The following is a 15117-nucleotide window of genomic DNA, read 5'->3' as shown; positions in this document are numbered from 1 at the left end:
TGCTTTTGAACTTTCAGGCAAAAGCCTGCTCCTTCCTCACTGCAACTGGTATGGGCTGCTTGTCAATTTTGATAACACCTGCACTAAGCTAAATACATTTTTAATAAATATGAAGCAGAACCATTAATTAGGCAGCCAATGTTGTGTTTTCAGAACAAAATATTTAGATTGGGAGAACTGTGGGCTTGGTGCTCTTGAAAGATCTGCTGCCAAAAAGAAGGGTTTCTGAGTCTTGGAAGGAGGAGTGGCCCACAAAGAAGGTGAAGATCAGCTGGAGTAAAGTTCCTGGAAGTAGTGGAAGATCTGAGAGATTAGAGAGCTGCATGGAAACAAATGTCAGGGCATATCTAGAGGCCTTGACCTGTAATGCCCAAGACTGGTAACTATGAGGGGCTGTGCAGCACAAAACTGACACAACTTTCTGCTCCAGTTCAACAACCAGCAATGACCACAGAATCATCTTGGTTGGAAGAGACCCTCAAGATCACCAAGTGCAATCATAAACAGTGGCATTAAGCCATGTCCCTAAGAACCTTATCTACGTGCCTTTAGACACCTCCAGGGATGGCGACTCCACCACTTCCCTGGGCAACTTGTTCCAATGCCCGACAACCCTTTCTGTGAAGAATTTTTTCCTAATATCCAATCTAAACCTCCCCTGGCACAATTTGAGGCCATTTCCTTGCATCCTATCACCTCCTACTTGGGAGAAGAGACCAACACCCTCCATGCCACAACCTACTTTCAGGTAATTGTAGAGAGTGATAAGGTCTCCCCTTGGCTGAGTTTTATACGGGCTGAACAATCCCAGTTCCCTCAGCTGCTTCTCATACGACTTGTGTTCCAGACACTTCACCAGCTTTGTTACGCTTCTCTGAACATTCTCCAGCACCTTAGTGTCTTTCTTGTAGTAAGGGGCCCAAAACTGAACTTGGGGGCCCCCATAACCCTGGGCTGGAGAGTCATGGCTGCAAGAACAATAAACACCCAATCAATCTGGAACTTGTATGGGATTTGCTACTCTAGCTCAATCTCTACAAGTCAATAGGGCCTGATGAGTTTCATCCAAGGGTACTTAAGGAGCTCACTGATGTCACAGCAAGACCTTTCCATGATTTTTAAACACTCCTGGGAACCTGGAGAGGTCCTAGTTGACTGGAAGCTGGCAAATGTTCCAATCTACAAGAAGGGCAACAGGGATGGCCCTGGCAACTACAGACCTGTCAGCCTCGCTTCTGTGCCTGGCAAAATTATGGAGAAGATTAATCTGGGAGTTACTGAAAAATACCTGAATGGTAATGCAGTCATTGGTCCCAGCCAGCACGGGTTTATGGGGGCAAAGTCCTGCTTGACCAACTTGTTCCTTTCTACAACAAAGTTACCCTTCTAGCTGATCAAGGGAAGCCTGTCGATGTGATCTTCTTGGATTTCTTTAAAGCCTTTGATACTGTCTCTTACAGTACCCTCCTGGACAAGATGTCCAGCATACAGCTGGATAAACACATAATGCAAAGGGAAGCTCCGACCTGGGTAATGCACCTTGGAGAAAGCCAGTGAGTGTGAAATAAGAAGGTAAAAGCTCTGTTCTCATTAGTTCTAAAATAAACCCCAGCATCCAAATCCACTAGAGGTTGCCATTTGCTCTGTCTCATTTGAAACACCTAGAAGGGTATTTCCTGTCTTCTAAGTTCCTTTTTTGTTGTTGTTTTTACAGGAAGAGTACATTAATTTTTCAATAATACTGAATTCTGTTACAGGAAATCTAGTAGTAACATTGGGAATGGTACTACCCTCATCTACCTGTGCAGAAAGTGTTTCCAGTAGTACAGAAGATGAAGTAAACAAGATGTTTGTATTTCCAGATAAAAAGTTACAAGCTACTAGCATAGTTTAAGGAATTAATTTAATGCTGGGATAGCAGTAAAGTGTTAACCACTTCACATTTTGGCTCAAAACAGAAAGAATTATAAGATCAAAAGTTCTGGTTTGTTGGAGAGGGAGTGAAAACAGTGAACAAAATGTGGACAAGGTATTTTACAAATCTTGACTTGCATGAAAATAATATTATTTATTAGTAGAATAATTCAGTAAATTAATACAATTGTAGTGATACTAATCTGGTTTTGTTTCCCTGTTTGCTATTATGAAAAGTAGTAGATACTTAGAGGTCTTGACTTAGTAAAAAGAGTAATTGGTCTCCTTAACAATTGGAGTCTACAGAATAGGGCTGAAAGAGGGGATGCTTTCCCAAACTTCAAAAGAAAAATAATTGGAATTGCTGTGGCTTTTGATTTTTTTTTTTTACTTTTTTTTTTTCTTTTGTCACTCCTGAAAGTTCTGATTTTCAGCTGCAAAATAAGTAAAAACAGTAACACCTCTCATAGAAACCACACTTTGACAAGAGTATGATGCTGCATTGACAAAATATTTAGATTTGGATCCCTTATGTTCAGGTTGTAAAGAAAAACACAAACTAGCTAGCTGTTAGCATTCAGTCACTTGGAAAGTGACTTAGAGGGTGAGGAAGGAAAGGTCACACTGAGCATAGGCTTAACTTTTCTAAATTTGCAGCTCTGCAGCTCTGGGCTCTTCCTCTTGCCCAGCCCAGAAACCCCAGGCTTTCTGTCCCAGGCTGATTTTCAGGTTCAAACAGTACCAAGGCTGACTGTTCATCTTGGAAACAGACAGACATACAGAGAACACTGATGTGGCTGACATCACAGACTGCAACAGATAAGGCACTGTCTTCAGCAGCACCTTGCTTCAGTGCTACTGGAACTCAGAGCATGAATATGGACAGCCACCTCCCCTTTCTCTTCTTTGTCTAGTAAGGATCGAAGTTCAGTAGTTGTGCAGGTTTGACTGAAAATGACTTCATTTTCTTCATGCAGTTACAAACCTTTCTTTTTCATAGCTAGCACGGCCATTATTTGGACTTAGTTTGAGAACAAGATAACACCCCAGGACAGAGTTAATGTTTTTAATCTCTCTGGTCTGAGAGCCAAGGATGTTCTGAGTGCCCTGCCCACAGGTGTAAGGTATCAAGGAAGGGGGGCAGAGCTTGACTGACATCCAGACTGATCAATAAGACTATTTCATCCCATTAGCATCATGCTTCCTATTTAAGGAGAGTCAGGATCTTCTGGTCCTTCTCTCACATGTTCTTTGCCTTCTTTACTCTCTTTGTTGGAGCCAGGGGAGTTCTGTTAGGGACTTCCTTTAGTTTGGCCTTAGGTCATCCTGCCATTTTGCCTCTGGGCCTTTCTGCCTTTTTCCTCTTTTTCTCTCTCCAGGACTGGCTGTTGAGAACAGGTGCTGTTTCCTGGGACTGGCTGCTCAGTGTGGATGGAGCTTGTGAGGAATTGCGTTGAGTATATTTTATTTTATATTATATTCTGTTTTTATTTTATATATTTATATATATTTACTAGTAGTGTATTAGTTTTTGGGGTTTTTATTAAACTGTGTTTATCTCAGTCCAAGTTTCTCCCCTTTTGATTCTCTCCTCTATTTGGGGGGTAGGAGTCAGGGGAGTGAGTGAGTGGCTATCATGGTTGTATTGCTAGCTCGGGTTAAACCACCACAGTATTGAAAGGACTCATACTCCCACTCTCTATATTCACAAGCACATTCATTGGTCTATTGAGTACCCAGAGAGCATGGCCCACTGTCTCTCCCATACGCCTTCCTGAATGTTGGGCCTTCTCATGTGCTCCATGGGTCTGCTACCTGCTGGCTAGTCCAGATTGAAGCTTGCTAGTGAACAGGTGCACACGCATGCTCATCCCACAGGCACCCCATATTCATGGGTCCCACTGACTATCAACATGACACCACTGCCTACCTAATACTCCTGACCAGATCCATGGAATCCTACTTGATGGTTAGTCCAGACTAAAGTTTACCACTAAATTACATGCACTTATGCCAGGTTTGGGGAAGATATAGACACACCCTGCAACAGGTGGCACAAGGGCTGTGACCCACAATCGTGCTCCAGCTGCCTTTCCTTGCTCATGCTGATCCCCTCAGCAGCTGTGCCCAGGACACATGCTGGTCCCATCCTAGAGGCTGGAGCAGGCACTCACCCGTGCCTGTTGCTGACACCACAGGCCTAGGGTGCCTGCGGCCCTAGTGTGACTCCAGTTGCTGCCACCAAGCTCCCTCACACAGGTCTTACCTGTAGCTAGCACTGCAGGCACCCAGTGAGATGATCTGGAGAGCTATGAGCATTCCAGCTACTGCTGCTGAGACCCCACTTGCCTCAGTTCCTGGCACCACAGATACCTGTGGATTCCTGTGACTGCATTTGCTGATCCCAAATTCGCTCACACCAATCTCCCCAGTTGCTGCCAGCTCATTCTCACAGCACTAATGTACATGGGATAGTAAGATTACATGGAAAGACAGTTAAGAAAGAATTTAATAAGAAGATAGGACAGACTCTGATGATCAGGAGCAGTGTTAAGTCATACAACCACATTACCAGCCTTGATTTTCACTTTGTTCCTTCCCAACCCTTTTCCTTAACAAGTTTTGCATAGTTCCACAGATGCAGTTCAAACATCTCAAGTTGCTATTTTCCTATTGTTTCCCCCATATGAATTACAAAGGCCAGGCTGGCCTCCAAAGCCGTGCCTGTAGTTTCCTACTGGCCCATCAAACAGTGACTGGAGACATTTTGCCTTTTGCATCATCTCTGTCACCCTTTGTTTCTCAGGTCTGACCCTCTGCATGGTTTTGTTTGTGGCTTCTACTCTGGAGACATCCAAAACCCGCCTGGACGCCTTCCTGTGTAGCCTCATCTAGGTGTTCCTGCTGTGGCGGGCGGATTGGACTAGGTGACCTTTCGAGGTCCCTTCCAATCCCAAACATTCTGTGATTCTGGGATTCCCCCTTTCTTTGTCATCACTTTCTGCATTGAAAAGGCCCTTGACAGGATAACCTTAATGGGGGAGATGCTTTCACCTGTCACATATCCTTACATAACCTGTCTTTATTTAGGGGGAGAAACAGCTTAGGAAGTCATGATGTTGCCCTAAGTAACTGTCAGCTTTACCTCAATATATATAGAATTTATCAGTTTCCCTGACTTAAAAGCTTTGCAGATAACAGGGGAAAAACAACCCAGCAGGTGACTGAAGAAAGCTGTGGCCTGTATTATCTGTTCCATTCCCCACAGACCCCTAGGCTTGCTGCTGCCTCAGGGTACAGTGGACAGCAGCTATGACTCAGCAAAGGATGTAGCAGTTACCAGGGCTGCTCACTGCTCTGTTTCTCAAGGCAGAAGCCCAGAGCAGCACCCTGACTTTTCCATTTCTACCCTATTAGCTCCTCCCTCCTTTTCTTGTGACAAAGACCCAGGACACACAGAAGGGACCTCCGTACTTCGCACGCCTACTGATGTTCCAGGATTCTCAACATCCCACAAACCCTTCCTGACTGTGCTGTTGAGCAGCTTTGACTTGTTTTAGGTATAACAAATTTGGTTAAGCATAGCTTTTTTGTTGTCTTTCATAGTCCCATGTCATTTTTAGTCAGAGATTAAGAAAAAACCCTATATTAACACAGGAGGAAAATAATGAGATCTTTTCAAGGTAGTTCTCAGGAATTAAATTACATATATTTAGATGTTAGAAAATGCATTCTCTTGGTGTACCTACCTATTGAAAAACGTTTCAAAACTTGAAAATCACTTCTGTGGATGGTGGGAAAATTAGAAAGAAAATGAAAAAAAAAAATCATTAAGAGTTGAAACCTCATGATGCCAAACTCATGTAGTTCAAAAAGAAGTGCAGAGTATTGTACCTGGGGAGGAGCAACCACATGCACCAATATATGCTGGGGGCAACTCATCTGGGAAACAGCTTGGCAGAAAGGGATTTGAGGGTTCTGGTGAACACCAAGTTGAACAGGAGCCAGCAACCTGCCTTCATAGCAAACAAGGCTAATGGTATCCTGGAATGCATTAGGAAGAATGTTACCAGCAGCTCAGATCAAGGGAGATGATCCTTCCCTTCTGTTCAGCTCTGGCAAGGCTGCATCTGGAGTTCTGTGTCCAGTTTGAGGTCCGCTGTACAAGAGAGATGCAGACATACTGGCAAGAGTCCAACAGCAGGCCACAAAGATGAAGAAGGGACTGGAGCACCTGGAGAAAAGAAGGTTCAGGGGGATCTTATATAGGGGAATCTGTACATAAGCACCTGAAGGGAGGGTGCAAAGAGGACAGAGCCAGGCGCAGTGACAGAACAAGAAGCAAAGGGCACAAACAGGAGGCTCCCTCTGAACATCAGGAAACAGTTTTTCACTGTGGGGTTGACCAAACACTGAAGGAGGTTACCTAGAGAGGCTGCAGAGTCTCCATTCTTGGAGATACTCAAAAGCCACCTGGAAATGGCCTTAGGCAGCTGGGTCTAGGTGGTCCTGCTTGTACAGGGGAGTTGGACCAGGTGACCCCCAGAGGTCCCTTCCAACCTCAGCCATTTTGTGATTCTGTATGAAAAAGGTACTGAGTTTTGGTTATGCCAGAGGATGAAGGTTCATGAAGGTACAAAGGGCCATTTATTTGTGGTGGGGTATTGTGGCTAGGGAATCAACAATAATGGATATGGTTTAATAGAAATTGTGTTAAAAGTGAGGACATCATGTAATTTATATAAGAAATAGTCTTCCAATGCCTGATAGGAGAACTTGCCCTCTTAGATGCTGACATTTGACAAAGTTGTCTCTGAGACAGATTGTAGGAATAATCCTGCTCAAGTTGCAGGATGCTTCTCTTGTCTCTAATTTTGTTATTTTTTTATTTCCATCCTCTACTTCCCTAGTCTCTCTCTGTCATCAGCCACCATTCTTTCTATGGTCCCACTCTTGATGCCTTCCAAACGTAGTGAAGTATGACACTGCCTGAGAGAAGAGAGGGAAATGTTACCTCCTGTTAATTTACTGAGCTGTCCTAGTGCCAGGGCAGCAGAGATATTAAAGCAGGGAAGCGGCTGCTGTGTCCAAGCACAGACTGAACAGGAGGGGGCAGGGAGTCTCTGGTTACACTCTCCCTTGCTGTCTTTCACTTACTAGTTAGTAACCTTCTCTCTCAGGGGGCTCTGAGATTTTAGCTGAAGCCTTGTGTCTCTTTCACTCCATGATTTTGCCGTGGAGAGCAGATGGGAAGACGCTGCTCTGAACAATCCCTACTCCACAGGACATTATCTCTGGGGATATGACTGGGGATGCCTCTCCAACAAAAGCGTTCCGATACCAACAGACTCTGGTGAGTACAATATCTGCAAGAGGACAGAATGTTTCCTAAATGATAGCTGTTCCTTTCTCTGATTAAGGGGCTAAATGCTTTCTTTGCCTACAAATAGCCTTCCCTGTTTGTATTAGGAAGAATCTGTGAGAGTTCTGCCTGAGCACGTCCCAGTAGTGTCTTCCTCCAAGAGAGAATGAAGTCATATTCTGCTTTTCTTGGTATGAAAATGGGGATCGTCCCTAATCCTCATGGATGAAAAATTTACATCACTGAATTCACCAGAGAAAGAAAAAAATACTGGAGAGACACAGGGCTCAGTTTGCAGGGACGCTTAGTCTGCAGAGCTGTGTAGAAATGCAACTGCTGGTTGTGAACACGTTTCCTTTTTCCATACAAGCACAGATACAGCACTGAAACCTTTCCCTGACCTTTCTTACAGCCCCCAGAAGATGTGGTTAGGAGTCTGACATGCTGGGTGTTAACAGGTGCTGTGAGTGCTTGGAGTATGTTGTTCTATGGCATCTCTTGGATGCATACCAGTGGGGTCTTGCACAGCTTTCTTTTATAGGTATTTGGATGCAGGTTGTTGCCCCAGTTTCTGGTTTAAGTACTTTAAAAGATTACTGCCAACTGGGAGAATTAAGATTTATCACATCTCATGAATCTTCATACTTCTCTGAACAAGTTGAGGTAGCAGCTTGTACTGCATCTAAAAAGCCACTTCCTTTGGTAATCAAGGTGAAAATTGGAATAATAGACTCCAGATTGACTAAGAAACAGCATGAATGGAAATACAACATCTAAAAATGAATGTTGGCCTGTTTGTACCTGAGCATGCAAAGTTTTGGTAGAAGTGTTCGAAGGCAAATAAGGCTATGTTTTGGCTAAGGAGAAGATAAAATCTCATCTTTGAGCTACTGCAAAGAAAGAGGGCAAGACTATAGAAGCTAGAACACCTCGTTGGGAACAGAAAGCTGAGGTGAAGGCCAGGAGAGCAGTTTTTGGTCCAGCATTTTCTGCTGCTAGGCCCTGCTCTTATGTACGATGTAGTGCCTTACAGATAAATGAAGAATTGTATGTTCTTTAGTGTGACCATATAGCCCTTTATGATTGAAAGCTTGATTTTAAATCCAGGCTTGTGTAATGGATGTAAACTTCTTAGTGCTCTACATATGCACATCACAAGCACGCACCCTCAACTCAACAGTGTTTTACTAAGAACACTATTTGTTACTTGCAAAGTATTAACATTGCTGAAAGAGCCAATCATTACAGTGGAAAGACCGGATTATGAAATATTTCATCTCTGTTGGCCTGGCTTTCTGTAATTCAATGCAAAAAAGTAGCATCTTCAGTGTCATGATCAAGTAGCACCAACACTAGAGCACTGAGACTGGGTCTAATATACAACATAGTGGGATTGCAATGCCCTGTTTGCACAGTATACAAACATGTAAGGTTTGTCGAGGGAGAACAAGAGTTGGGTTCTAAGATGAAAAATTCAAACTGAGTTGGTTTCTGAGTTGATCAAATTCCACGAGGTACTGATCTGTAAGGAAATTCTACCAAACTGAACAAAAGCAGTGGCAAAGAAGAGAGCATGAGACATCTTTTGATGCAGAAATAGCAACTATACTACTTGGGGAAAATGGCTATTATTTCTTCTGTAACTGTAAGAAACTCATGAATTTCTAGAATTTTCAGTTTTAGATGATTTAGTTCAGAACTAGACTAGTCAGAATATTTGAACTAGTGACAGCTTACTTGAATGCTTGTGGGAATACACAATGGGTATTGGATTTCTTGAGTTCAAAGAGAATAATATGTATAACAAGCTAAGGCAAGTCTTCTTTGACAAAGCATTTGTACATTACTAAATAGCTATTCAGGAGAGAAAGGAAGACAATGTACTGCATGATCTTCATTTATTCATAAATTTATCCCAAATATTTGCCTGAGAGCTTTTTTGTCTTCCAGAGAGGACAAGATTGTGTAATGGATGTAAACTTCTTAGTGCTCTACATATGCACATCACAAGCACGCACCCTCAACTCAACAGTGTTTTACTAAGAACACTATTTGTTACTTGCAAAGTATTAACATTGCTGAAAGAGCCAATCATTACAGTGGAAAGACCGGATTATGAAATATTTCATCTCTGTTGGCCTGGCTTTCTGTAATTCAATGCAAAAAAGTAGCATCTTCAGTGTCAGGATCAAGTAGCACCAACACTAGAGCACTGAGACTGGGTAGCTGTATGATCCCTTAAGTGTCTGCCTGGATAAACCCAAAATGCTTAGTTCTTTAATTGAATTCAAGTCACTCACATCCCAGATAAACTTTAGGATAAGGAGGCAACTGTGGTACAACCTACTTCATTAAAGAGGTGGCTATAAATATAGGAATTATTCAAGAATGATCATATACTTGAGTCTTTCGGGATCACAAGAAGAACAGCAGCTTGTTAGTGAGAGCAGCTAGTTGCTAGATCCAATCCATGCATCAGTGCTAATTAGATGCTGAATCAGTAACCTTGATGAAGGATTAATTATTTCTCAAAACAAAAAAAACTAAGAACAGTTGTAAGGATTACATAGCAAGTGAACAAGGGACTGTGATTCTGGATGTAGGTGCCTGAGGCAGGTTTCAGACACGTTTTGGACTTGAGCGTTTTAACAAGTTACACCTTAAAACACTATCTTTACAAGCATAGTCCTATCAAGTATCATCATTACTGCTATCCGCTCCATGTAGTCAGCCATGTTAGTTCTTTCTTGTTTAAGGACTGAACAGCAGCACAGAGCACTTCCAAACTAATGCTACATACATCAGTTTTCACACATAAAGCAGTCACTGCTCTCTGGGCATGTGGTCTGTGGTAAAAGAGATGGTATGTGATCACCTGGCTTCAAAGACTGTAGGAATGAGTGCTATTTTCATCTGATTTAGAAAATCTATTGCGGTGTCACAACCCAAAACCCAAGTCACTTATGAGGCCCTTAGACCTTGGGATGAGTTGCTGGTCATCCTTCAAGGTCACAAATAATCTTCATGAGAGTGCTGATGAGTCAGCTGGCCATTTCTCATCCTTCAAACCCTTATGTGATTATAGTATCTCTGCTTGTTTATGTATCATGGCCATTTTATTAATTTTTTCTCCTCCTGGCTTAGTCTTTTGCCATTTCTCTCCCATATTCTCTTTTAGCCTTTTCTTCCCCGTGTGTTCATTGCCTCTTTGTCACTTACTCTTTCACCATTCTCTTGTTTTCTTCACATACCTTTTTCTCACTCTTGCCTTCTACTGTGTCTCCTCAGTTTTCCCTCTGCTGTTCCTGTTCTCAGTATATATGAAGCCAAGTGTTAGGTTTCACAGCTGTGTTTTTCTCTGCGCCTTCCTCACATCACTGTCATTGGATTCTGTTCTAAAAATATTCCATGTGACCCTTTGCCTGTGCTGTCCCAAGGCAGTGGCAGGATTCTCCACAGCCCCCCTCTCCTCTTTTTCTGTCCGAAGATGTCGATCATACAGAAAATAATGTTAGAAGGCAGAAGAGACCTGGAGAACTAAGGTCATGAGAAAGAAAACTTGTGCAGATTTCTATGGCTAGTTCCAAAGCTGGAGAGGACAAAAGATGCAGATGAATACAGGGCCAGTCTCTACAGGGCAAGATGTACTTGCTGGTGACAATGACAACAGAAAAGAAACAAATTTTTCAGTGGCTTCCTGTCTGCTTAAAAGTGCAGGCATTTAGAAGCATCACCTACTGCTATTGAGGAACAATTTTTAGCTTCTCATATTCAGTCTGTGGGGGAAGAAAGTCTTTTCTTGCATACTGGCAGTGTTTGTTGTCTCACAGGCCAGCCTCTGCTGAAACGAACCAAGGCAAAAAGAAGAGGTCCATTGCTCATCTTCCCATAAGTCAGACTGGAATTTAATATCTCAGTAATATCAATAATTCAATAAGCTCAAGGTTTCCTATTCACTTATCCACCACATCCACCTTGCTGTCTACTTCCCCTTGCTTTGGCATCTACTGACTCAGTGCCATAGGCATATTTGAAGATCTGCATTCATATATCTCCCCACTTCCCATCAGTAGGATCACAAAACTAATGCCTTACCTTGTAAAAAAATTGCTGCAGAAGCAGTGACGGAATCTTGTCCTGACTGCATGGAACAAATGCCTGGGGAGCTGAAAGCATTCACCTGCAATGTACAAATAGTAGTGCTCCCCTCCTGTAACCATCAGTCACTGGGCAATCAGACCTCCTGCTTTTGTGCTGTGAGATTGTGCCTGACCCTTTCCTAGCTGAGAGACAGGCCAGTTTCAGAATCCCAGTGAGTAACAGCGTGTTTCCTGTGCCACATAGCATGCCAGGAGGAAGGCTAAGGAAAAATGAGAACAGGCCAACTAACAACTTGTTTTTTCTTAAAGAAGCATGGATTTTACTTTTAAGATTTTAGTAAGGTGAAATACACATGGCATCCATCGACTCTGGATTAGGAGCAGGTTAAAGGGTGGTTAGAGTCTAGACTTACTTCTCCAGAGTGCCAGGCCCTGGAGACAAATAATTAGTTTATAGTTGTCCTATCCATTCTGTTTGTAAATAATTTTTGTAAGAACATCTTCCCAAAACAATAAAGTAGTGCTCTTTTTATCACTGCATGGAGAGATGTTCAGAGCTGCCCTACCTGTTTAAAGCAGGGGAATAGGAAATTTTGATATATATTTTGCTGTGGCCATAAGCTCCACTGTGAGACCTAGCAGCCTCTTGAAGAAACTATTTCATTTCCATTTTGTATAGCTAGCAGACTTGGTCTTCATAGTTCTATTAATAATCTAAGTTTGTCTGCCAGTATTTTGGTTTTGTCTCTATTAAAGTGAAAAGAAGAGAGTCACAGAAAGATTTAATGGGAATGGACCTCTGGCAGTATCCAGTTCAACTCCCTGCGCAGGCATGAATTTCCCTTGTTGCAAGTCATGGCTGTTGCCTCCTGCACTTCTCCTGTGCCTCTTTGAGAAGAGTCTGGCTCCACCTTGTCTACACCCTCCCTCTAGGCAGTGGCAGACACCTCTCTGCCTCCTTTTCTCTGGGGTGAATAAACCCACATCCTTCAGCTGCTCCAGCCAACTTCCAGGCACAACTTCCTGAGGTGACACACACAGCTACACACCAGTGCTATTTATCACTGACCTAAGTGCTTTTCCCACATGGAAATTTCAATTCAACAGCAACACATGTAGGAGAAATGGCATCGAAGACTTTGCCTGGCGCTTGGTGCTCCCTTGCCTGGCTGTTGCCCACCCACCACTGAAGCAGTTGCAGCCTCTCAGGTGCAGGTTGGCTGTAGGAACCTTGAACCACATGCTGCAAAGAGCCTTCTCTGCTACTTGCAGAAAAAACTTTTTTTTCACACATCATTCAGATATTGGGTTCCGTCATGAGGATGTCCAGAATTATATGTTTTCATTTGTTGTTTCCAAAAAATTGAGGTGTCCAGGTACAAAGTGGAGATCTCACACACAGGAGCTGGCTGAGTAGCATTGATCTCATCACTGCAGTTGTCTATTCCTGAGAAAGCTGTTGCAACTCTAGCACGGGAGCAGTAAGAATATCTTTATACTTAAGTGAGTTTGTCCAGCTACATGTCCCTTACTTATAATGCTATAAAATTTAAGCTTTTCCGCAAATTGTAAAGACCTACTGTCCAAGCAAATAAATGCCAAGGGCTGGCAGCATGCTGATTAGTCTAACTCTTGCCATTGATCTTGTGTTGTAAACAGTAAAACAGCCTGCTTGTGTGTAAATGGTGTAAGGGGGCATCCCACTTCTGTTTGAAACCTAATAGGGTAGCTTCATGTTATAAACTTTTTTATGTGGATGAAGAAAATACATAATTGTTTTGACAGCTGACACTTGCATGCTAATTTGTCAGTATAGCAAATTAAAATCTTTCAGACAATTTTGGGGCAAGGGGTTGGAAAGACCATGTACTAGCATTCCTGATATTTCAAAAAGTTAGACCTGTTGCTAGTATAATTGTTAACAACAGTAGCTGAGCGGCAAGTAGAATTCAGATGTTACTGTCCAAGCTGTACATCAGGTGGCATACAAAATACAGTATATGAGAAATAATGGATCAAGACATAAATGTACAGCAGATACAAATCCTCAAGGTAAACTTGGCTACTGTTGTTAATTTTGACAATATCACAGCTAAGAACCTGGGCATTCTGGAGTTGTTAGTGCAAGACACTTCAAACTTTGGACATTGCTAAGGATATAAGCAGAATTAAAGGATTTGCTTACATTGTTAAAACTGAGCCATATATCTCTACAATGGATTCCTGCCTCCTGATGAAGTAATTGATTCTTAAGGTCTTTAAAGCAGCCAAGTGACTGTTGGGATTGACAGTCACCTACTTCATAAAATATTTATAAAAGATCATGGATCAAGAATGTTTGCCTATCAACTATTGGTACCGAGAGTAGATTCTAAAAGTATGTAAGACTACAAAGCACCGTAACCATATTTATTGCACAGTGCTAATGCAACTGTAAGTGGCGCTTAAACCTTTTCAAAGAAAGTCATTACTAGCAGCTCTAAAAACTATGACATGCAGTATGTTCCTTTCTTATTTGGTGATGTGAGGAGATGCATTACCTTGTGGACCTTCGAGTTTGTTTCAGATTGAAGTTAGGCCAGTTAGTCTTAACTGGGCAGGTTTTAGCCTATACATTCTTTGATCCAGTGTAAACTGCTATAGTGACTACGGATATCTATAATCTAAGACTTGGAGCTACCCAAAGCACTACTGGGACACTGAAGAGAACAGAATTTGCCTGAAGATCACTTCTCAGAAGCTGACAGAATATTTTGCTGTTAAAAAGAAATTACTGCTTTTAACAGCTACAGGAGAATAATTATCTATTTTTGAGTAGGTAGTCAGCCTAGGTACAGACCACAGTCCTGCAAAGAAACTTAAGAATTAGATGAAGCTTTCTTCAGATAACTGAAAGAGCCTCATGTTCATAGTCTCTGGAAACAGTCTGCTGGAGCAACAACACAGCAGGGCACAAGCAATCCAGGAAGTTTCTGGAGTTCATTGACAACAATTTCTTAACACACATAATCAAGGAGAGAGCAAGGGGAGGTGCTCTGCTGGACCTGATACTTATGGAAGGGCTGTTTTGGACTGTGAAGGTCTGGGACAGCCTCAAGATCTGAGGAGGGAAGACTAAAAATAAGATCATAATCTTTGAGTTCAAGAGAGCAGTCTTTGGCTCTTCAGGGATCCACTTGGAAGAATTTCATGGGATATGGCTTTGAAGAGAAGAGGGCTCCAAGGGAGCTGGCTTGATATACAGGAATCTTCTCCTCTAAGCTCAGAAATGATCCATTGTGTGAACTGACACAGGCAGGTCACAGGAACAATCCCAAACCACAGAAGAAATGCAAAGAGTAAATTAATTTTCATTACCTTGCTAACCATGCAATCTCCAAAAAAACACCAAATTACCCAGGCAGAGAGACACAAGTGCAAACACAGGCACTGCAGAGCTCAGCCCTTGCTAGAAGATCTCTGAACCTGCTGTTTTCACCTGTATTTCAAGGATTCAAGCAGGTGTTTTTTTCCTTTGTGCTTTGATCTTTCTCACAGCAGCATGGATCTCGAGCATGTTTGATAAGGTGCCCTTGAGTTTCTCACATGCGTTACCACAGAAGTTCTACTTCTCAAGCACACAAGGCCAAAAAACAATTAGCGTGATAGATATGTTTTTCTACACCCCAGCTGCAGCCACTTGACAGTATTTGCAACTCTTCTCCTCACAGATCTTCCATTATATTCCCACATCCATCCCGA

The 15117-nt window shown here is 42.4% G+C and overlaps 1 protein-coding gene across 4 annotated transcripts in view; it reads left to right on the top strand.

Moving 5' to 3' along the window:
- The first annotated feature begins 62 nt into the window (after window positions 1-62).
- Window positions 63-15117, top strand: part of CLCN1 (chloride voltage-gated channel 1) — a 78901-nt gene continuing 63846 nt past the window's right edge. For all 4 annotated transcript variants that reach the window (XR_010465813.1, XM_065028397.1, XM_065028354.1 and 1 more), the window contains exon 1: window positions 63-7267. Coding sequence is in view for 2 of the 4 variants with exons in the window: in XM_065028354.1 (XP_064884426.1) it covers window positions 7217-7267 (51 nt within the window). In the remaining 2 variants the exon portion in view is untranslated. The remainder of the gene's footprint in view (window positions 7268-15117) is intronic.

The sequence above is a fragment of the Columba livia genome, chromosome 1, assembly GCF_036013475.1.
Source record: "Columba livia isolate bColLiv1 breed racing homer chromosome 1, bColLiv1.pat.W.v2, whole genome shotgun sequence".
Lineage (NCBI taxonomy): Eukaryota > Metazoa > Chordata > Aves > Columbiformes > Columbidae > Columba > Columba livia.
The sequence above is the reverse complement of the archived record's forward strand: the minus strand, read 5'-3'. Positions and strand labels throughout refer to the sequence as shown.